This window comes from Rousettus aegyptiacus, unplaced genomic scaffold, assembly GCF_014176215.1.
Source record: "Rousettus aegyptiacus isolate mRouAeg1 unplaced genomic scaffold, mRouAeg1.p scaffold_m13_p_4, whole genome shotgun sequence".
In the NCBI taxonomy this organism is placed as follows: Eukaryota; Metazoa; Chordata; class Mammalia; order Chiroptera; family Pteropodidae; genus Rousettus; species Rousettus aegyptiacus.
Window position 1 is genome coordinate 32533008 of NW_023416307.1, and position 25328 is coordinate 32558335.

Consider the following 25328-nt stretch of genomic DNA (forward strand, 5'->3'; position numbering starts at 1 on the left):
TTTTTCTATATTTATGTAAAATTATGTATCTTTGCAAAAATCTACTTATAATTTGGACCATATCTAAAAGATTCAACCTTTTTTTTTAAGGCAACAGAATTACTTTTAAACTACCTGTCGTCATTATGACCTTGAGATTAGTATTTTTGTTATAAGATTAGATGTTTATAATCTTCAATTTTGAATTCTTAAGACATAAGAGATGGCTAGAAATTTGAAGCTTTGGTATATTTTAACCTCCACTTTTTTCCTTCAAATCACAAACACTATACCTTACATACATAAAAATTGGATGAGCTGTGGTCTTATAGTTGGATATTTAATCTAAGCCATGAGAAATGATTAAATCTGTCTTTATTAATGTCTATTTTAGAAATCATACACTAAGAGGCAATATTTTAAAATTCCTAAGGTCCATACAGCTCTGTCAAATCTTGGGAAAGGGAAGGTCATTTAATGGTGAATGATCATGTCCATTTTCCAACATACAGCCATATGTTACATGTGACTGACTAGTGCCAGCCCACACTAAAGCTGTTCTGGCAATGGTGAACTGTGTCTAAGAAGAGAAAGAAAGCCCTACAGGCAGATGGCCAGTTTAAGAATAAAAATTGGGCTACAGTCTTCATTTATTCTGTTCTTAGGCATAAATGAAAACTTAGTTAACCAAAAAAGTCTGAGATGTATTTTGAGCATATTACATGATAAGTGAATGGGTTTTACTTACACTTCCAGTTCAATCAGAACTAAGTTAAAATAACTCCCAACACTACTATCATCTCTTTAGAATCACTTGTCTTGAGTCGACCTGTCAGTATATTCTCACTCCCTTGCAAAATACATAATAATCTTATTTAAAATCATAGTTTCAGGACACCAAACAAGCTGACACAGTTTCTTGCTGCTCACTGTTGTAATATTACTCCTGAGTGATACCTTATCTATAGCAACACCATTGTTTTGTATTACCTGATTTCTGAACAAACACTTCAGTTTATTTTTGAATCACTCTTTTGGAAGATTGTGATTATTTATGCATTATTTCCAATTTCCAGGGATCAATTTTTGGTAAGAAAAATGACAAAACCAAACATTCAAATCCCCTACTGAGTTTCAAGAAACCCACCTATTCCAATCTCTATTAACCTCTGTTATCTGGTTTGTTAATCTGGGAAGCCATGAATTAGAGTATCTTAAAGTATTGTGTTTTGATTTAGCTAAATAGAAAATACTGGTTGGGAAACAAACACACATACAATAACAACAACAACAACAACAAGAACAACAACAAAACTACTACTACTACCTACTACTACTACTACAATGATGATGACGACAATTTTGACGCTCATATAGAACCTAGACCCTAAGTGTTTATACTAATTCTCATTCAAAAATCGATTCTCTAAGGTGTCACACCTTAAGCACCGCTGATTATTCATGTTTAAAAGAATCTGTTTTTCAAGAGATTTATCATTTGAGGTTGACATTATACATTCATCTATAGAGCAGATTTCCAGAAAATCAAAATATCTTAAGTAGCCTCAAACTCAGAGTATCAAAAAGAGAAGAAAAGAAAAAATGCGATCATCGATCAGTAAAATCAATGGTAATCACTAAGGAGAGCCAAGGGTTTATAGACTAAATGAAATGCAATGAGAATGGCTTATTGATGACCCGAAGAAAGGGATGTTCACAAGGAAGGGAGAAAATTTTGAGAAAAAGATGAGTCACGGAACAAGAAAAGAGGCAAGTAAATTGCTGAGAAGGAGGATGAGAGTGGCAGGTAGTCAAATGGTAAAATAGGAATAAAGGAAAGACATCGTCAGAGATCAAGAATGAGAGAGACAAAGCTGAGAATTAGCAAAGAGGGAGAAAATTTTCAGTGTAGCAACAAGCAGACTGATATAACTCGTTGGCATTTTACCAATTTTCTTCCTTTTTTTATCCTGGAAGACACAAGTAATATAAAATAACTCTGAAATCCAGTGTGTCATTTAGTGCATTACTTTAATAAGGATGATGAAAATTTTAGACTCCATATTTTATTATTTAATATGGTTTTCACAATATTACATACATTACATTATATTAAATGATATTACAAAATAAAAGCTAAAACACACTAGATTTCCTGCAGATAGTAAATTAACTAAAGCCATTGTACTCTGTTAAAAGCCATCTTTTTCTAATAGTGGACTACCGGTTTTAGACTAAAATCTTTCCCCATATGACCTAGAACAAGATTGACATGGGAAGAAATACTCTTGTTGGTAGAAAGAAGCTCAACTTTTATCCATGAAAGATTAAGCTTCACTATTCACTGAGAGCTGAAAGAGGATTTGATTCTGGCTTCCTATCTAATGCTGTGGCCCACAGCCTTCTGTGGACTCTAGGGCAATTCCTAAGGTAATGAGTTTGTCAAATGACCAATTTATCAAATTTGTAAAATATTTATTTACTAAAACTTAGTTTATTTTAGCCTTTTAGAAAATATTTAGCAATGCTACAGATGAATTTGAAGGAAGCCAAGACTCCAGGGTTCTGGGGCCTTTAATTTCTCTCTGTTCTTTAGTCTCCCCCTCTGCAGAGTCTGTATCTCAGGTTGTGCTGTGTTTAGCTTCAGGGATAAAGCAGAGAACTGTTAAAATCATCTCGTTTGATACAAATTGTTGTAAATGCTATAAATAGTTAAAATACAGTTTATTACATAGCAATTTTATAAATTTTGTAAATTTGATCACTTTCCAAAAACTGGGGAAGGAAATTCTAAAATGTTAAAGTGTCAAAAATAAAAAATGCCCATTTTCAAATATTAGAAAAAAAAATCAGTGTAAACTACTCAACTTCCAAATTAAAATTATGGTTATGTTCATAAAAGAAAATAGTAATAGAATGTATTCAAGAGCAATAGAGTTATAATCATACACACATGAAGAACATGCTCATTAGAATAATCCATTCTGTGACTTTGGCTTTTGAAATATTACCCCCCTTCTAAAATTAAAAAAAATACTATTTGCTGAATGTTTCATGAAGAATATGTACATAAGCAAATGTATTTATATTAATTATTCAATAAGATTATTTCTTAAAAAATAAGTTTTCAGTAAACTTTAAATTTGGCAAATTCTATAAATTGATCATTTGGCAAATTAGTTCTTCAGTGAATTACATTTTCATGAATGGGACTACTTCAACTTTCTTAAGCTGACACTGCATTTCAAAAACCAAAATAATTGCCAATATTTAAAAGTCAAGGAATTTCTTGGAAAGCTCTGAATTATAATACTATCTCTTAAAGACTCAAAAATATGCAACACTGAACTTACATTTTTATTCACCTATGTTAGCTGGACTTAAATATGGACACTCCTTGGCAGGGCCAGTGGCAGGGTGACCATGTGGCCAGTATGTTCATGACAGTTCTGGTTTATGCTTGTTTTCCTGCTATAATTTTTAGTAGTACCCGCGTTCACTATTATGAGTATTCAATGTGACAGGTAAATTATATGATCACTCTACTTAGTGATCTCCAGTTCTCTGTAGTAAGTTCACGTGACATCCTTTTATCTAGTATTTGGCATCCTTCACACATCTCCTTGGGCTTTGTAAGTGTTTGAGTGTGTTATTCCTGATCTTCTATCCAGCTATCTAGTTCTTATATGAACTAAAACATAGCTGATCCTTCTTCCATGATGGATAAAAAACTTTGTAAGCTTTTTCTTTTTGGTGTTATCTTCCATTTGCTTCTTTTTACACAACATGGTCTTAACTAAAGAGTCTGTGCAATGTCGTCTATTTTTTGCCTTATGGATCTTCACTATGAGGGGCATGATATGATCCCGTAACTTTAACTACTATGTGCATACTCTCATTTATCTTTCAACCATGGTTATACTAATAGTTTTATGTAATATTTTCTTACCGATAAAGCTAAATGGTTATTAACCACCAACTCTAAAACTAGTTAACTTAATTTGCAACCCCCAGGCTGGTGCTTAGTATGTGCCAAACCCTGTGCTAAACACCAAGCACATGGAGATGAAAGACATTTTGCCATTCGTGTTATCAAGGGGTCACTAGTTCTCTTTACAAAATAGTCGGTCTTGGCTTTTGTTTGTTTTTGTTTCACATCTCGGTGTATTTTTTTCTTGTCTTATCATCTTTCTTATAAAGATGTGCCAAATGATGTGCACATGTGTGTGTGTGTGTTAGTATTGGGGGAAGAGGGACAGATTGTAGCAAAGACATTCTACTTCAACATGTATACTTTTACATGCATAGAAACAGAGAGGTGTTAAACAATTAGACTACTTGCAATTGCAGGTAAAGCCTCAGAAGTTTTTTGTTTCTTGGGGGGTTACAGCAATCTCAATTTAGATTTGTATTCTCAAAATGTGATTTCATCGCTTTAACTAGTGTCAATTGTCTCCTCAAAGGTGACTACCATACTTGTAGAGCCTAAACTGAAATAAGCATTCTTACTTTTGTTCAATTTTGTACCATCTATTTTGGTACAAAATAGATGGTACAATATTTTTGCTCTTTCTTCTGGTAGGATGTTACTGAAAAGATATTGACCCATAAAATAAAACAACCTGCCATTTGCGGTAAACCTGCCTGATACCACACATTCAACAGGGAGTACCAATTCCTCTAGCCTTGCTAGTTGAGAATCTGGACTTTTATGATACTGTCTTGGGAATCTTTTCTGGCTTATCCACTAGGAATGCCTTCCTACGTAGAGCTGGTTAGGGTCAAAAAACTTTAGACAGCCCAATCTCCAGGTATTGGTTATAAATATCCTAATTTGGATCAGATAGAACATGAGCCACTTCACTGTGAATCACGATTTTAAAACATTTTAAGTCACATAAAAATGTCATGCTTTTGTATTTGGTAGGTGCTTCTCAATCTCAGAAACGTGATTACTTGGCATCCTAGAGGAAACAAGTTTAATTTGTTGGCTTCACCAATGAGTTTTAATACAATGTGCTTATAAGAAACCTGAACCAAATTACCCAAATCTCTCAAGAAATTAATTAATAAACATGAAAGCTTTATATATTGATTTATATTTACTGTTTTACATTATAACTAATAATTAAGAGATACTAAGATTTTTATGTTCACAGTTTATAGTTTCCCTTAGGGGAAGAGAAAGAATGATCAATACTATATGTTGAGGTCTATAAAATTGTATATTGAGAGTTTACCAAGGACACCAAGATGAAAAATACTTGTACCTGAAAGTAATGGTATTAATTCTCTGTTGGAAATTCCACACCAGCGTAACCACAATTACCAGGAATGTTCTCAAGGAGCGTTGTCAGTCACCAAATGTTATTAAACAAATATACTTATTACACTGCAGAGATACACATGTCAATGGTGATGGATATTCAGCACCAATTTTACATGCAAATGATAAGAAATTCCTAATTTTAAAGTTTTTGTTTTTTATTTGTTTTAGGGCCCATAAATAATTTTTGTCATTATTTTAACTCAAACAGGCTGAACATAATTTACTTATAATCAATGACATTCTGGTAATCTGGCTCTTTCCCAAACCAGAAAAGCCTGGTTTTGTAGTATTTGCTGATTTCTATAGTGTAAATTCTCCCAGAAGTACTAATTTCTCCTACAGCTTTTTAGAATCTGTACAAGCTGACCCCAGCACACCACCAGCAGCTTTTTACCAGTTGCGATCTTGTTCTGAGGTTGCAATGAGCCTTCTGCTATTGATCTTTTGCTTAGATTATGAAGACACATTAATAGAATGTGTCTTAAGAAACATTGTTTTACAGATAACTATAACATTGATAAATTGGTAAGAAAAAATTGATAGAGGCCTATTTTAATTTTTAAAAGTTGACACTAAATAGGTATTGTGGCATGTTAGTTGTTTGACTGCAAAGTGAGAGGAGTTGGGGTTAATTCTGCCTTCCATATCCATCATTTGAGTTCAGATAACACCTATGACCATCTTACATAAACAAAATTCATGTCAACCTCATGGTATCAATTTTATGGAACCATTTGATTATCTACTTAAATTCCTTAAACTTCATTTCCCAAGAAAGTGTTATTTGAAAATGTTCTGGAGACAGTAGCCACCTGCAACCTGGGCTCCCCTCCCTCACCTCTATCAGAAACTACTGACACTTTCTTGCTAAATACCTATAGTAGTAAAGTAGATGAATAAGAAAAAGCATGTACCTTCTATGGAAGGTGAGGAAAATTTTTGAGAGAATTAATCAAAGAGAAGAGAAGTCTGATATGATGAACTTGATTAAGGAAGAAAAGTGCCTTAATTGTCACAGGTGAGAAAAAAATTCTGAATACAGCTTTGAGGCTGTTGCACGATTCTTGCAATCTTTTGCCATAAATGTAGGTTCTAGGGATGAGAATATTAAGAGCGATTTCACTAAGTTTTCATGAAATATATTTAAATTCAAGAGACGATATTTCAGGACACCTCTAAAAACTCTTGGAGTTATAACTGATGCCATCTCCTCCAGAAATGGGCTCCTGGAGTCCTTTTTATGGGGCTAGATTTCATTTTTAGAACTCAAGAAGGAGATGGCCATAGAATTGTGTCATTACAACCAGTACTAGGAATGTACTTGTTCTCAAGAGGTCAAGTTCATTTCTAATCTTCCATGGAAGTTTTCCCATCGTTATCAGTGAGCTCATGGCTGGAAAGTTTGAATTTTACTAAGAACTATGAACACAGAATAGCTTTAATTAAAGAAAAAGATAGTCAATAATTATTTGTTTGACGTTTATAAGACAATAATTCTGGTAATATCATATTCCGAGAGAAATGGAAAGTTCTGTTATGCTATTACCAGAAGCTGAGAATAAAATTAATTTAACTTGAAATAAATCTTCACAAAAGTTATAACAAACATACCGAGCAGCTTCTGAATATCTCTCCAGACATCTAAACACTGTTGCCTGACGAAGATGATTTCGGAAATAGGCTGGGTTTAAAACAATGCTCCTGTAAAAAGATAAAAGAAACACAAATGTTATTAGGTTTTAAAAAGACAATTACCAGAAGTGTATAGGAATGAAATCACATGCGTCCAATTTTATCTACTATATATTTTAAAAAGTTCTAATTGAACAAAGCCTTTTCCCTCTGTAATTGTCAGTGCAGACAAATAAACAAGCATTATTGAAAAGCTAATTAAGGTTGAATGATAAAAACAATTTATGAAACTGGAAATCGTTTAAAGATATGACAATGACAAAGAAGTTGAATTCAAGTTATATTATATATAAGATGTGATCTTATTTTATTTGCTTATGTCAATAAATCAGGCAAAAATTACGGGTTCTTTATGGTATGTCAACTTATAGTGATGGAGAAGGTTATTAGTTGCTGAATTTCAGTTAAAGGAACTAGAATTTGGGTGACATGTTCATTTGAACTCTATATTTAGTTTCTATGTCTTCCCCTAGCTGGATGACATAGTGGAATGGAAAGGACGCTATACTCTTAAGGACTCTGGTCTTGACCTTGCCACTTTTGGTAAGGCTGTTATTCACTTTGGATTCCATTTTCTCTTAAAATAACAAGGTTTGACTTGTGGGTAAGATGATTAATCTATGCTTACTTGCTGATTCCTCCATCATTTCATAGAGTGCCAAAGTCTCAACCCAAGCTTAGATGAGTAGATAATCTTTCTCCGACTGCCTTTTTCCCCTAGAGATAAACTGGTAGACATTTTTTTTCTTGCTTGCTTTATTGAGGGCTAGGCACAGTTCAAAACATTTGATATAATGAGGCGAAATGGACAGATGGAGTCCATAGCCCATCAACAAAAGAGGAGATAGCCTTTAGTAAAAGTTTGAAATGTAGTTTATGTTAATAGAGAATGGTATGTCATTGATGTGGGATACAAAATGTTACAGAACTAACGTAGGATTATTAAGTAACCTTCTTGTGAGCTTGTTTTTACAAGTTGATGATAATCACTCGGAATTAATTTATTATTGACTTAAGTGGTTCTTAATCTTTTTTGAGAGATTCATAGGGCTTTTCGAGAATCAGATGAAGCTATAGACTTCTGTCTAGTATCATATACATAAACATAATTGCTCAAATTCAAGGAATTCCTATGACCCCTTACATCTATTTATGAACTCCAGATTAACAAACATGCAGATAAAAATAATTCCATTCCCAGAAACATTGCTTATGGAAACAATAAAATAGAAAAGAAATATCTACCTGGCCCATGTAAAATTATAACATTATATGATGATGAGATAGATTGATTAAATAACTTAGCTCACTTTAAGCACAAGTAAACAAACCAGGGAGGTTAAAGGACCTCTCTAAAATTACATACAACTAGTTAGTTGAAGAATTTTGAGTTTATTGTATCTGCCATCTCTAGCCACAGCATATTGTATTATACGTTTCTGCCTCTCCTATAATGATTTTCAAATTAGATGGGCCTGAGTTAGTGAAGTTTTATTGTATTCTATGACTAATAATTTATACAAATAAATACATCAATTCCCCCAAGAACAAAGATTATTTACTTTGGTGATTTCTGATTAAAATGTTGGAAATTAAAAAAACATTTTATGAGTTTATTCAATGTCAGTACTGAACTGCTAATATCTATGATTAATTAAGTTAATTCAGAAAAAGAATATGTTTATAAAACATGTTTATATATTTTATTCCTGTAAAAATAACCTTGTAAAAGTAAATCAGAGTGAATAAGAGCAGACCTCTGTCTAGTGGCCTGGGTCTTCCTAGTCTAACCAAAGTATTTTCTTTCACATCAAAGATAATTTTTTCCTCTTATTTTGTAATCATTCATTCACTAATGCATTTTTATTAGTGCCTACAAATGGACAAAATCCTTACTGAATGGATGTTTCTAGCCTTCAACATCGTTTGCCCATTATGTAGTGTTCTGGCTTTGTTACGCTGTTCTCTAACAATCTTGCTCTGCCTAGATTCTTTTGCCCAAAATGGGTTAGACTGAAGAGAAGGGTGGGAAGTGGTAGTGAGGGAAAGGTGTAGTAAAAGAGAGGCAGAATGGGGAGGAAGAGTCATTCAAGTGGCTCTTGATGTAGGTGGAGGAGGAGATTTTTGTGGGTAGCAAGGGTTGGCGAAGTAAACACTGTTTGAGCGTTATGTTAAATTGAGGATGGATTTTTGAAAAATTGCTTGTAAATACAAGTTATTTTTATGGTCTTGAAAAAATATAGAGGACATGACTTTAGAAATCACTATTGCTAGACTGGATTAAGATATTTTAACCATAACACCACCCTATGATGAATCATAAGAGGAACCCAAAGAAGACTTGGACCCAGTCTACCCTAAGAGGTGGAGGTATAATTATAAAAAATGTTTTGAAATTTGGGATGAGATATTGTATCTGGCAATTTATTATCTTTGACTCTCATAATTATTACAGCATTCACTCTGTGCTTATAATGTGCTGTGTTAGATATTTGGCAAGGAAATTCTAATGGCGATTGTGAAGCCTAGTGTTTACATTTTTACTATTTTATTTGATGCTTTCTAAAATGACCCTTTTAAAGATGTATTTTACATAGTGTACAGCTTGTGGAGGAAATGTTGATTTAGCCTTTAAAAAATTCTTAGTCATTTATCACTTGATGGCATTTGGGGAGCTGTAGGAGGTCATCTATGACCAAAATGGACAATCTGACTAGAGCTGTAGTGAAATCAAAAACAAAAAACCTACAATTATAATCAGAGAGAGAAGATATCTGTTCTGGTAGCTCTGATTTTATCATAGAAGAAATAACTCTGAATTAGCTATGCTGATACGGCTTTTGATAAAAAAAAAGAGAATCATGTTAGAGAAAATAACTAAATTATAGAAATCATTGAATTTTTGCCAGAAGAGAGAAGAGATAACATTAGCAATGGGCCATGATTATTCACTCAATTGACTAACTCTTATTTTAAGAGAATGGGGTCATGTAAAGTAACAAATATTAAAATGGATAAAAGTTTATTTTCTTAAAAATTAAAACAATATTTTTAAATTACAGTTGAAATTCAATATTATATTAGTTTCATATGTATAGCATAGTGGTTAGACATTTAGGTAACATATGAAGTGATTTCCCCCAATAAGTCTAGTACCCGCCGATACATAGTTATAATATTATTGACTATATTCCCTATGCTGCACTTTATATCCCCGTGACTATTTAGTAATAGCCAATTCTTTTTCACCCAGCCCTCTAACCCCCCTGCCCACCTGCTGAAAGTTTATTTTCTTTATCAATTTTGTCTCTGTGGTGTAGATTGTTTTTTATTATTTCTATTTATGAATGCTTTAAAATTTATCTTTTTAAAATGTCTTTTATATTAAAGTTAACATAGTTTTATATGTGTATGCATGCATGCATGTGTACTTGCTTTAAGTCCTAAAGTTATAATGCTGTGAGGCCAGAATATAAGTCTATATATAAGTCTACTGGTGATTATTTGAGGTGTCTCAATTCATTTGTTAAATAAATTCTCTCAGTTATTTATATACTACTTTTATTATATACAAAGTTCATATGCATGCTTCGATTGAGGGCTAGATTTTATACCGTGCTTTTGATTTGTCTGTTTCCGTGACATAAATTGTTTTAATTATTGTCATTTCAAAATACACTTTAATTTCTGGAAGGTAAAGAAGTGCCTAATGTCCTCTTTGTGAAAAACTTTATTATCTCATATGGCATATTATTCTTCCTGATGAACTCTATAATCTTCATTTTTTTTTTAAAGTTACAAAAAAACAGGATTTAGTGGTTTTCATGGTGTTAAAAGCATTAGATTAATTTTAGGAAGAAGAGATATTTTTATATTTGTATTTCCATCTAAGAATGTGACCTTTCTCTTCTTAAGTCAAGTATTCTTTTATGCCTCCTAGAATTATTTTTCTTGTTGAGTCTTAAGTTTAAAAATTATATATGAGAATATATGTGAATATATGTATATACGCATATGTTTATATGTGTATATGTACATATATACATCTTACTATTCAAAATATGATTAGATACACCTGGATTAGAAATGTAAAATTTTGATCCCCCATTGTACAAACCTACCGAAGCTTCATTTTAACAAGACCCTCAGGTGATTTGTAGGTACGTTAAAGTTTGTGAAGCACTACATATATATATATAATCAAAATGAGATTTTTTCCCTTTATATTTCCTAAGCTATTGTTAGCATTTAGATATATACTTTTAAAATATTTATTTTTCATCTTTATGACTAAGCATTGTAATACTTTAATTTTATTCCCATCATCTGCAAATAATGATGTCGGTACTGCTTTTCAATATTTACATCTTGTTATCTTACTGCATAGTATAAACTTATTTATTTATTTTTATTTTTAAAATAAATTTATTTATTTAAATTAGTTTCAAGTATACTGTACATTGGTTAGACTTCTATATTGTTCATAAAACGATTCCCCCAATTGCTCCCTCCCTCCCCTGGCCCTCCATTTAGCCATCATATCAATGCTAACTGCATTTCCTGTGCTGTGCTCCCTGTGCCCAACTAGCAACTACTAATTTGTACTTCTTTAATCCTTCACCCCATTCTCCCCGTCCCCCAACCCCCCTCTATCTGTCACCAAATTGTCCACTATATTTGTGAGTCTGTTTTTGATTAGTTTGTTCTTTTCGTTCCTTAGATTCCACATATAAGTTAAATCATATGGTATTTATCTTTCTCTATCTGACTTATTTCACTTAGCATAATAACCTCTAGGACTATCCATGTCATTGCAAATGGTAGGATTTCATTTTTTTAATGGCTGAGTAATATTCCATTGTATATACAAACCATAATTTCTTTATCCAATCATCTGTTGATGGGCATTTAGGTTGCTGTCATATCTTGGCAATTGTAAATTGTGCTGCCATGAATATTGGAGTGTGTAGATCTTTATGAATTATTGTTTTGATTTTCTTCGGATAAATACCCACAAGTGCAATTGCTGGGTCAAAAGGTATATCCCTTTGTAATTTTTTGAGAAACCTCCATACTGTTTTCCATAGTGGCTGTACCAATTTGCAATCCGACCAACAATGTATGAGGGTTCCCTTTTCTCTGCATCCTCACCGACACTTGGTTTTTTTGATTTACTGATGAAAGCCGTTCTGACAGGTGTGAGGTGCTATCTCATTGTGATTTTTTAAAAGTTTATTGGGGTAACATTGGTTAAAACAATTATATAATTTTCAGGTGTACATTATAATTTGACATCTATATATTCTATCGTGTGATTACTGCCCAGAGTCCAGTTTGTTTCAGCTACCATATATGTGATCCCCTTTCTCCACTTCACCCTTTCCCAATCCCCCTATATTTGACCCCCTTTATCCTGTCTACCTCTTCCCTCCTCCCCCACCCTCTGCCCTCTGGTAACCACTAGTCCATTGTCCATATCCCTGAGTCTCTGTTTGTAAGATTAACTTTTGAAAACAGAAATTTAAATAAGTTAGGTGCTCTAGGGATGTTTTACTATATCACTAATGATTTTGAGTATGAATTGAATAGAGAAAAATTTATTATTTTTCAAAACTTAATATCAGAAATAAATGTATGTTTTCAAACACCTTTTGGATCTATCAACATGAGTAATTCAAATCATTCCTACAAAAAATTATCTTTTGTAGGAATGATTTGAATTAATTCATGATTCAAAAGAAACGTTGACATTGATAAACAGAATATTAAAGTTAAGGATTAAGAAAGTGAATGATAAAAGATAACTACATTCAGGACAGAGGGTGAACAAACAAAATTATTATTTTTATTATAGTGTGATTTTTATAAAATATTATGCAGGAATTGAATTGTCAGAGGTTTTGTACTTTTTAATCTTTTGTTTTCTTTCTAAATAACAAAAACATTTAAAGATATACATTTTTAAAAATTGATTTCAGGTTTGACTATATCCTTATTCTCAGTTTTTTCCTAATCTCTAATTACAGATTTTAATTCCTCTTTGACTGAAAATTTATTTAGGATTATACTGCTCAATTTGTACAGGGTAGATTTCCTTATTATGACTTTTATTGTTAAGTTCTGATTTTACTACAATGTAAACAGAGAATATGTTTTGTGTGTTTCTACTTTTCAGATATATCAAGAGTAATAAGTAACAGAGTGTTGTGAATATTTTAATAGCATGTGGAAGAAATAATACAGCCCTCATTTGTGAGGTATTGCTAGTTAGAAACCACTAAAAGTGAACTTATAACATTTTCAATGATCTAAATTAAATGTCTAGATAAATACCTTTAAACTTCATTCAAATTCCTTAGGAGATCTTTCTATACCTAAATTTTAATGGTAATTATTGCCATTTCAAAATTAAGTGTTTTTTAAAAGGATATATTGATTTTCATGTTGTTTGTTTTCATCTTTATATTTATTCTCTAATTTTTAGAGAATAAACTTTTCTATCTTAATACTTTTATTTAATTCAGTTTTTTAAGGTACAATTTACATGCAGTAGTATTTACCTTTTTAAAGTGTACAGATTTGATGCATTTTGACAAATTTATAATTGTCACCACAATTAAAATATAGAATATTTCCAACAACAACACAAAGTGGCATTGGAGGCATGAGAGTTTCTTACCTATTTCCTCAGACAGAGATGTGTTCTGCTTCCACACCTCCACCAGAAGCCATGAATTTTAGCCTGGACTCTAAATAAAAATGTTAGCTATCACTCCTTCAATGACTTAAGGTTTTAGTTTTATAGGAGATTAAAGCTCAAGGAAGCAATTTCTTATTTTGATAACAATGCTTATGTCCAGTACCCTTTACCTTGCTTAGTCATTAGCAAAGTAAATTAATTCATCCTTCTGAATGACAATCCTTGTACTCTGCTAGTATAGTGCTGACATATTGTTTTAGAAATAGTTGGTAAATCTACAGGATACCAGGAATTTGGAGCATTTTAATTTCACCAAAGCATAATATCCTTATGAATAAGATGATGACATCTATTCAGGATAATGGCATCGGTCAGTGGATAATAAGTATTTGAACAATTGATCGGTACTATTGCAGTATGGTCTGGGTTATTATGAAAGAAGGAATTTAACTGCTTATCTTTAGCTGCCCCCCCCCCGCCTTTTGTGGACAGTACATGCATTAGTGACCAAGATTAAGAGATTGAAAGGATGCCTATCAAATTTTCAAGTGGCATAAATTTTGCTTAACAAGGAACTAAAATCACTGATAATAGAAGCTAAATTCAAAATGATTTGGACTGGTTAAAAATAAAAACTTTATGTTATAAATTTAAAAGATCAGTTTTACAGATATAATTACAGGTTGAGTGTAACCATGTAGAAAAAGTTTAAATATTTAAAACTAATCACAAGCTTAATGTGATATGACAATATGATAGAGCTACAAAAACTATACGTAAAATTTTACATTAAATCAATCAAAGGTATTGTGTCCAAATAATATAATATTTTCAATCAATTGTGCCTTAATAATACAATCTCTTGAATCCATCTATATTTCAGAGAATCCATGAAAATCATCACAGTATTGGAATGTGTCTAGACTGTCCAATGGATCTGGAAAACAATGTGTTAAAAATATAGAATGAAAATGATATGTTTAGAGAGTTAAATAAGATTAGTGGAAACTAAGTAAATACTTTCAAATACAAAGACCTAACATGCAGAAAATAGAATAATTATTCTATATAATAGCAGATGAGACCAGGGAAAAACCAATATTATAAAGTTATAAATAGTTTAGTTCAACATATGGAGAGATTTATTAACCAATGATGTAACAGCCTTTGAGGAGAGTTTCCTATTACTGGAATCATTTAAATGATATTTAGAATGCCATCTGTCAGGATATGTAGAAGATATTCTTGACTGATGGGAAGATTAGACTAAATGACTTTCAAGTATATCCACAAAAATCCCTTATAACATATTGTCGAGCACTGCAAGGGTCTGAGCTTTCCCTACTTGCAAGTTAACAAGTTAGCATAATATAGTTTCATGGATGTTTGAGGAAGGCATGAACCTCCAGGGCCAAAGACAAAGGAGAGTTTCTTACTCATAGCCATAGCAGTAGCCAGTGTATCAGTCTTTTGTTATACTGCTACAATTTCCAGATGGCAATGGGAAGAAGGTCAAGTAACACCTTCATACTCAGCAAGCTACTTTACAGGAGAGGAACGGACTGACGGACGGCTTTGGGAATGCAAATCTTTTACAATGGGCTGTAAGCATGTCTGTCCTTAGCTGTAGGTGGAGACGTCCTTATATCTTCCAAGGCTATAAGCAAACTTGTCTCTTCTTCTAAAGCTGTTTACCACACTATCTTTGAAAAGATAGTTTAGAGCAAAGGCCAGTCAGTACCTTTTTCAAAGGACATGCAAAAATGCAGAAGACCCATAGAGAATTGTCTCCCTATGTAGATAATTTTTGTTCAGATATGCAAATACTCTGTTTTATTCATGTCATTAACAAATGAAAAAGTATTCATAACAAGGTACAAATATTAAAATATCATAGAAAAGTGATGGAATATCTGATATTGAAAAGTAAATGACTACACTGTTTTCTAGTTATATTCTGTTCTAGGATATGTTTAGCATAGCTTATAGAATACTTAATAGGTTAAGTAAAAGTAAAAATAACTCACAGGATACAAAAGAAAAAATAGATAAACAGGAATATATCAAAATTAAAAACTTTTGTACATTAAAAGATACTGTCAACAAAAGAAAAGGCAGCTTATAAAATGGTAGAAAATATTTGCAAATCATATATCTGATTATATCTGATAAGGGGTTAATATCCAAAAATATATGAGGGGCTCCTAGAGGTAAAAAAAAACCCACTCAATTAAAAAACAGACAAAGGACTAGCTAGACTAGGCATTTCACCAAGGAATATATACTAATGTCCAATATGCACATGAAAATATGTTCGACATCACTGATCATTAAGAAAAAACAAGTCAAAACGACAACGAATTACTACCTCATTGTTGGCTACTACCAACAAAACAAAACAAAACAAAACAAAACAAAACAGAAAATAATCAGTGTTGGCAAGGATGTGGAGAAATTAGAACACTTGTGCATAGTATATGGGGTTATGGAAAACAGTTGACAACTCCTCAAAAAATTAAAAATAGAATTACAATATGATTCAGCAGTTCCACTTCCGTGTAAAGAATCAAAAAGCAGGGTTTTGAAGATGTACCCCCATGTTCATAGAAATATTATTCACAATAGCCAAAAGGTGGAAGCAACACAAGTGTCCATCAACAGTTGAGTGCATAAACACAATGTGGCATATACATACAATTAAATATTATTTAGCCTTAAAAAAGAAGGAAATTCTATTATACATGCTATAACATGGATGAATCTTCAGGACAACATGCTAAGTTAAATAAGCCAATCGTGAAAAGACAAATACTGTACGGTTCCATTTATATGAGATATCTAGAGTAGATAAATTGATAGAGACAAAAAGTAGAATGCTAGTTTTCAGGGTCTAGAATGAAAGAGGAATAGAGTGTTGTTTAGAGATAAAGAGTTTTAGTTCAGCAAGGTGAAGAGAGTTCTGGAGATTGATTGTACTGCAATGTGAATGTACTTAACACCACTAAACTGTACATTTAAAGAACGAGTAAGATGGTAAATTTATGTTATGTATGTTTTATCACAATTAAAAATAAAATAAATACTGAATGAGGAAAATAAGATTAAAAGTAGGAGAGTTAAGATAAAGCCTAGATGAGGTTAGTACACAAAATATATGTCATAAGATACTAAGAGTTTGGTTGAAATGGACAACACTTTTTTTTTTTTCTAGGTTTGTTGGTGGCTAATGGAAAGAGGGATGTATAGTTTATTTTAAACAAGACAGTTGCTCAATTCAAATATTTCTTGTAGGATAATCAGAAAGATCACCTTATCCAAAGATGCCCTATAATGCAACAATCTGTGTCCTTGGTAACAGACTTACAGAAAAATTAGCAAGTGTTCTATATGGTTGCTTCTTAGAGCCTCTTTCAGCATGTGTCGTTGGCATAAGACTAAATCCCAATCTGGTAACCTAAATTCTGGGATAGGGAGAAAGAACGGGAGTGTAGAGGAAACTAATGCAATAGTGCTATCACTACACAAAGATTCAGTGAAATCTTAGTGATTGTGTTTTATTTAGTCTCTTGGTCACTACAAAAGATTGATGATTAGAATTAAAAGCTAAAGTAAGGTATAACCTTACTCGACTTATTGAGAAGAATTTAGAAGTCCATTGCTCACTTTAAATGTCTTACACTGACAAGCAAGACAGAACAATAGAGTGACCCAATTTAATTTACATGGAAGAAATGGAACTATTTTATAAAGTATTAGAGCATAAAATTAGAATTAAAGGCATTGGTTTTCAAAATAAGAAAATTATAGTGGATTGTTGTCAAATAAAGCACATAGCTCTGCCAAAACAGTAGCAAAGTATGTTTTTGCAAAGCCATGAAAGTAAAACCTAACTCTTTAGGGAAACAACAACAAGAAATAATTCACACATTTCTTGAGATCCCAGCATGTGCATTGCATAGAAAACAAGCTTAGAGAAGAAGCCAAACAAGGGAGTAACTCAAATATCGCCCCTGATGTTTTGCCCCCAAATCAGAATTATTATATGTGGAAAATATTAAATATAAACTTACTCACTCGAGTGAGCACCAAACACCTTATTTTTTGACATGATCAAGAATTAATGAGATAAATACTTTAAAAATTGCTATATTGTCACAGTACTGAAAAATATATAGACAGAGGGAGATGTTATATTGTCATCTTTCTAGAGTTAGTAATGAATACACATTAAGGAATAATTTGAATCTATGTTTAAGTATATTTTACTTTAGATTTTGAGTATACTATTTGTTTAAAAAATATAATGAATCATTAGGTTATTTTGAAGATTCATGAAAAGATACAAAGTGCTAGCGGATATTTAAATTAATCATAGAATGTTGCCTTATATTAAAAATAAACTACAGCTCAATCAAGAAAAATTTTAAAAGTTAGTAAGCAAATTTGTAAGTAAAAATATTTAAACATTCCTATAAATTTAGTGATCTATAAATGAAAGAGCCAACCAAGTGCAATGTGTAGAACTTATTTGGATCCAATTTGAAATCCCCAGAAGTAAAAAGACACTTTAAGTTAAGTGAGAAAACTTTAATGTGGGCCAAATAGTAGATATAATAAGGAATTAATTACCTTTAATTTGTTAGCTATGATAATGACGCTGTGATTATTTTAAAAAATCCTTATTAGAGATTAAAATTGAAGTATTTATGGGTAAAATATAATTTCTTGAATTTACTTTAAAATACACCAGGGAAAGAAAAGTATGTACGTAGGAGGCACAGAACAGAACAACCAAAAACCAGTAAAATATTGATAATTATTAAAGCTAAGTGATAACTACATGAAGGTACCTTATATTATTCTATTTTTAAATACAGTTAAAAATTTCCATAATAAAAATGTCTGGATAAAATTTTTTTTTAAATAAAAAAAAATAGAATGACAACAAAAGGATTTAAATAGCAAATTCAACACATCATCAATGCTAAGAAATAGGAACCTTTAGAAGCAGGTGTCTTCTGGGGCTTTTATTCTTTTACATTCTTCATCAACATGACTATTGTCAGTTAACATGCATCAAAAAATCATCAAAAATTAGCATGACACACTACTGTATCTTTAGAAGTGTGCAATGATGGGTTTTTTTTTGAGCAATGGAGAACACTTTTTTCCTCTACATTTTTTAAAAACTGTTTTTACTAGGTTAATTACTCTGTATCCATTGGAGATCTCGCCATCATAGGAAGTAATGCTCACCAATAATATATGTGAAGCACCTAGCAAATGCCTGACATATAATGGGCACTCAATGAATATTTATGGAATAAAGCAATGTTACTGGGTGACTGAACAGACTCTTTCGAAGGAGCCACCAAAGACCCTAATCTTATCTGAGATTCTCCAATAAATCTACATCTTTTATGACCCAAATATACCAAGGGTCTCTCTCCACTGATTTTGCAGCTATATCCTAGTGGATTGTCAGGTTTATATAATCTCATAATCCCTAAGTATATGCAGATACGATCAGGAATGGAAGGCAGTTTATGTAATTAAAAGATATAGAGATAGATATAAATAATTATGCCCTTTGAAAAACATTCTTAATACAAAATTGTTTTTCATAATTTAAAAACATGAAAAAACTCCCCACATGTTTTTAGACTGTAATTGTGTTTTTCCATTTTTTTTTTTAATCCATCTGTCAAATGTCTGGGTAAAGTAAACGTGAAATGAATTTTCATTTATTTTTCATCTATGTTGAAATACAAAGACTGTCCAGTAAAAACTGTTAGTAAACAACTTGGTCAGTTCTCCCAACAAAACAGTCTTTAAGTAATACAGTACATCAACCTATCTTATGACATTTTCATTTTTTGCTCTTGACATTTTTTCTTAAAAAATAATAGTGTTGGCCCTATTATCTTTTCTTTAGGGTCCATGAACCAAATACCAGCTATCAATTCTCTTGTAGAAAAGCTATCAAGATTCAGAAAGCAAAAATGTAGATGTAAAGCCCTATTCATCTGTCTATGTAATATTGAGGGGGAGGAGGGTAGAGTAGTGAGGCTGGTGGTTCAAGAACAGCATGACAAATATCTTATGTTTCTTCTATTCTCTGTGTTACTTGGGTAGGATGCATTTTAGAATGATTACTTTAAAAAGGACAATTCATAAATCCCTCTCCATTCTAACCTACCAGAAAGGACTTATGATTCATTCAGCAATAATTACTGAGAATAAACCATGTTCCAGACACTGTACAGTTTCTAAAGAACAGAGCCAGAAGGGTAAATATAAACTTAAATTAATATTTTGAGTAGACCTATTGTATGGAAATAAATGTCTTCTTGCATTCTATTATTTTTTATGCTGCCTTCAATTGGCAGTTATTCAAGAATCTTTAAAATGAGCTGAATTAAATTATAATGAATTCTACCAGATAGTTTCACTGGACAATGAAATGGAATGCTTCTTTCTTTTAGAACCTGAGAACTAGAGAGATTTTTGAAAGCAAAATCAAAACCATTTGTATATTATCTAGTATTAAAATTGCTCACATTAACATTATTATTTTTTGGTTTGGAGACTAATACATAACATCCAGATAACAAATTTTACCTACTATAAAGCTCCTTATAGCCCCTTATCACAAAGGAGAAATATTAATGTAACTCTTAGGCTCTATGAAGCAATTGGACTTCTGATAATTGTCTGTGATTTCCTTTTGTTGAATTAACAAAATTAGCAGGATTGCACCACAGTGGATACTGTATTTATGTATACAGTGTTCATCCTGGCTAAACCTCTAGATTATATACAATAGTTTTGCAAATTTAACTGTCAAATTTTGAATTAGATATGGACTTTGATTTTGGAAAAAGCTCTCAATGTTGGAATCAATGTTTAGTTATAGAACCAAATTGCTATTACTCAAAGTGACCCCAATTAGGGAAGTCTACTAATTACTAATACTATAAATGAAATGTTAATAGTTTCTCTTTGAAGTACAGATGGATTTTCAAATGTGTTTATTAATTCTTTACTGACAAATAGGACTAAATCTCTCATTTTGACATCCTATTTTTTTTTTGGCTCAAACTATTGAGTCACAACCTGTTGTGACTTGTACCAAATAAAGTGTCATAGCACATTACTTTGGAAAGAATACAATTTCTAGATATTTTAAAAAGTGCTGCATTTCTGTGAATATAATGACAACAGCATATGTTGTGCTTGTTTCATTTAAAACTATGTTTTTAAGACACTAAACAACTAGCCCCCCAAATAGAAGTATTAACCCAATTGTGAAAAATCTTTTAAAAATATACCTAACCAACGAGAAATGCACTGAAACTTGAAATAGTTAAATTGTGAGACACATACAAAGAAGATGGGAAAAAAAGATTTGGGAAATGGCTTTGCAATGACAGAAAAATATAAAACTTGGAAAGAAGGAAGTGAATTTTGAAGGTGCAATTTGAAATAATCACAGCTAGGGAAGAGTGGTAGAAAACCCAAATTGGAAGAGTAGCCTCCAAATGACTTGGTGATAGAGGATGGTAAACCATATTTAAAACTGCTATGCAAATTTGCTTGACTAAAGTAATAAATTGACTATATGGGAAGGCAGGAGCCTATTATGCATCTGTTCATTAGTTAAAGAATTTTTAACATTGTAAAAGAAATTACTGGTGCTTCAGAGATTACTAAGCAAGCACATGATGGCAACATTTTTTTTTAGTATTATTAAATTTATTTGGGTGACATTGGTTAGTAAAATAAGTTTCAAGTGTATAATTCAATAATACATCATGTGTATATTGCATTGTTTATTTATTACTCAAAGTTAAATTTCCTTCCATTACCATTCATTTGACCCCGTGTATTCCTAACAACTATCCCCCTCACCCCCTTCCCCCTGGTAACCATTAAACTATTGTCTGTGTCCATGCTTATTTGTCATGTTCGTTTGTTGCTTTCAGTTTTTATATCCCACGTATTAGTGAAATAATATGGTTCTTAAATATTTCTGTCTGATTTATTTCCCTTAGCATGATAATCTCAAGATCTATCCATGTTGTTGCAAATGGCAGTATTTCATCTTTTCTTATGACTACGTAATATTTCATTGTATATATATATCATATCATTTTTATTTGATCATCTATCAAGGGACACTTTGGTTGTTTCCATGTCTTGGTCATCATCAATAATGCTGCTATTATCACCAGGGTGCGTATGTTTTTCTAAATAAATGTTTTTAAATTTGGGGGGTGGATGCCCAGAAGAGGGATTGGTAGATCATATGGTAATTCTATTTTTAATTTTTTGAGGAACTTCCATACTATTTTCCTTAGTGACTGTACCAATTTACATTCTCGTCAGCAGTGTATAAGGGTTCCTTTTTCCCCACAACCTCTCCAACACTTGTTATTACTTGTCTCGTTGATAGCCATTCTAACAGGTGTGAGGTGGTATCTCATTGTGCTTTTGATTTGCATTTCCCTAATGGCTAGTAAGTTTGAATATCTTTTCATGTATGTTGGCCATTTTTATGTCTTTTTGGAAGAAGTGTCTGTTCAAGCCCTCTGCCCTATATATATACACACACACACACACACACACATACATACATATATATATTTTAATATATATATATATTTTAATGTTGAGTTGTATGAGTGCTTTGTATATTTGAGACATTAGGCCTATCACAGGTGTTTGCAAATATCTTCTCCCCTTCTGATGGTAGTAGCCTCTTTGCCTTGTTGCTGGTTTCTTTTGCTGTGCAGAAGCTTGTTTGAGATACTCTCATTCATATATTTTTGCTTTTACTTCTCTTGCTTTGAGGTCAAATTCATAGAATCTTCTCTAAATCCAAGGTCCATGAGTTTAGTACCTATGTTTTTTCTTCTATGATATTTATTACTTCAGGTCTTATATTCAAGACTGTGATCTGTTTAGAGTTAGTTTTGGTGTGTGTGACAGCAGTCTAGTATCATTCTTTGCATGTGGCTTTCCAATTTTCCCAGTACCAGTCATTGAAGAGGCTTTCCTTACTTCATTGTATGTTTTTGGCTCCTTTGTTGAAAATTATTTGCCCACACATACAGGGTTTATTTCTGGACTCTCAGTTTTCTTCCATTGTTTGTTTCGTGTGTCTGCTTTTCTGCCAATACCATGCTGTTTTGATTTATGTTGCTTTGTAGTATAATTCGAAGTCGAACAAAGTGATACCTTCAGTGTTTTTTCTCAGGATTGCTTTGGCTCTTTGGGGGTCTTTTGTGCTTCTATGCAAATTTGATGATTTTGTGTTCTACTTCTTTAAAAAATGCTGTTGGGATTTTGATGGGGATTGTATTTAATCTGTATATTACTTTGGGTAATAAAATCATTTTAACTATGTTAATTCTTCCAAACCATGAACACAAAATATCTTTTCATTTCTTTGTGTCTTCCTCAATTTCTTTTAATAATGTGTTATAGTTTTCTGCATACAAGTCCTTCACTGCTTTGTTAGGTTTATCCTTAGGTATTTCATTCTTTTTGTTGAAATTGCTAAAGGAATTTTTTTTCATTTCTTTTTATGAAAATTTATTGTTAGTGTATAGGAATGCTATGGATTTTTGTACAACGATTTCGTATCCAGAAAGTTTACTGTATTTGTTTATTGTTTCTAATAGATTTTTGGTGGAGTCTTTAGGATTTTCTGTATAAGAATCATGTCATCTGCAAAAAGTAACCATTTGTACCAGAGGGTGGAAAAAAGGGGGAGGGGGCAGGTAGATGGGGTAAAGGAAGTCAAATATGTGGTGATAGAAAGAAATCTAACTGTGGAAGGTGAACACACACACACACACACACATATATATATGTGCCTTACTGTTAAAGTGTACAGCTGAAACTTACTGGATTTTGTTAACCAATGTTACCATAAAAAATTAATTAATTAATTAATTAATTAATGAAAAAACATTTAAAAAGTGACAATTCGATTTCTTTATTCTCAATTTGGATACCTTTTATGTCTCTTGCCTGACTATTCTAGCTAGGACTTTTTCTCGTCTTGTTCCTGATCTCAGAGGAAGGCTTTTAGTTTTTCACCATTAAGTATGAATGGAAACATTTTAAGAAGACAATCATTGCAATTATTTTGAAAATGAGAAATATAAAATCTGAGAGAATACTAAGGCTGCTAAAGAATAGATAGTGGTTCTTAAAGTGTGGCCTGCAGATTCCCAAGGGTTCCTAGACACTCTCAAGGGGGCTCACAATATTATCATTTTTATATTGATATTAAAATATTATTTTCCTTTTTCACTGTGTTGACATTTGCACTGATGTTGCCAAAGCCTTGGTGGGTAAAATTGCTGGTTCTTTTGTGGGAATCAAATCAGTGATATCAAACTGTTCTAGCAGTAATTCAGGCTATTCTTCACTAATTGTATGCAGTCGCCCCTACCCCTGATAATTATAAATCTCAACTCTTTGAGTACTCGTCTTTTTAATATTTACCATGACAAGATGGGACATATGGATAAAGCATTTCTCCCTGGCATAATAGAATATGATGGTTGTCTTGAGGAAAGCACTTGTGCCCTTGTTTGCATTTGTGGGCTGACTTAGTCATTTTCCATGGAACAACTAACAAATTATGATTATCAGACTTGGAATTTGGCAGATATTTTTGAAAATGAAATAAATGTGCCTGTAATTTAAAAGAACACAACTGATAGTATTTATTGCCAGTGATAAAAGTTTGAGCTTTTAAGAAAAAATTAGAATTTTGAAAAACATAAGTTCCTGAGAACTTGACAGCCACCCAATGCTTAAAGACTTTTCTGATGAGATTGATGATATTAACATGTGATTTTTAAAAAAAATTTACTATTCCATGATGGAATTCTGCATAATGGAAATTTACAAATGATGCATTATTTTCCAAATAACCAATTTGTGATGTTATTAACTCAAGCACGGGTAAACAATCTATTCACAGTGTGAGGAAGATCAACGGCTTTTAATGTAACCATATGAGTTGGTTGATATGGTTTCAGAATTTACACTGTAATTAATCTTTAAGAAAATACCACTTGTCAAGTCTTGGTGTAATATAAAAGAAGAATCGTATCTTCAGGATTTTCTGAAACATCATAGATATAACCCACATAACAAATCTCTTCGGAATCTTGTTTGTCTCTTTCTACTTGTAATGTTTAAAAATATAATGGGGTCATAAGACTCATTTGAAGACCACCATGCAAGTAAATAGTCAAAATTTATTTGAAGGTCCTAACTGCAAGGTTGAAGATGAAGAGGCACAATGGACATACTTGTTTAATAATTTGCATTATATCACACCATCCTTTTGATCCCTCTCTTAAAACCTTCCCCTTTTTGGGGCTTTATACATGTGACTTCTCAATGTTATACTCACATTATTTTCTTTCCACAAAAACCAAATACTGCTTTCTCAGAACCTACATGTGTTGAACAAGTCCTACAAGGAAAGCTTACAGGAGCTAAAGTCTAAAAAAGCAAAAAGATTGAGGTTAAATATATAGTAAAGTTATATATTAGACTTCTTTCATCTGCTAATCTCTTACTGTGAAATACCAAAAAAAA

General features: G+C 32.0%; 1 protein-coding gene across 2 annotated transcripts in view; it reads right to left on the bottom strand.

Moving 5' to 3' along the window:
• SPATA16 (spermatogenesis associated 16) overlaps positions 1-25328 on the bottom strand; it is a 209373-nt gene that overhangs the window by 106235 nt on the left and 77810 nt on the right. For both annotated transcript variants that reach the window (XM_036219324.1, XM_016161394.2), the window contains one exon: positions 6920-7009. In XM_036219324.1, the coding sequence (XP_036075217.1) occupies positions 6920-7009 (90 nt within the window). The remainder of the gene's footprint in view (positions 1-6919; positions 7010-25328) is intronic.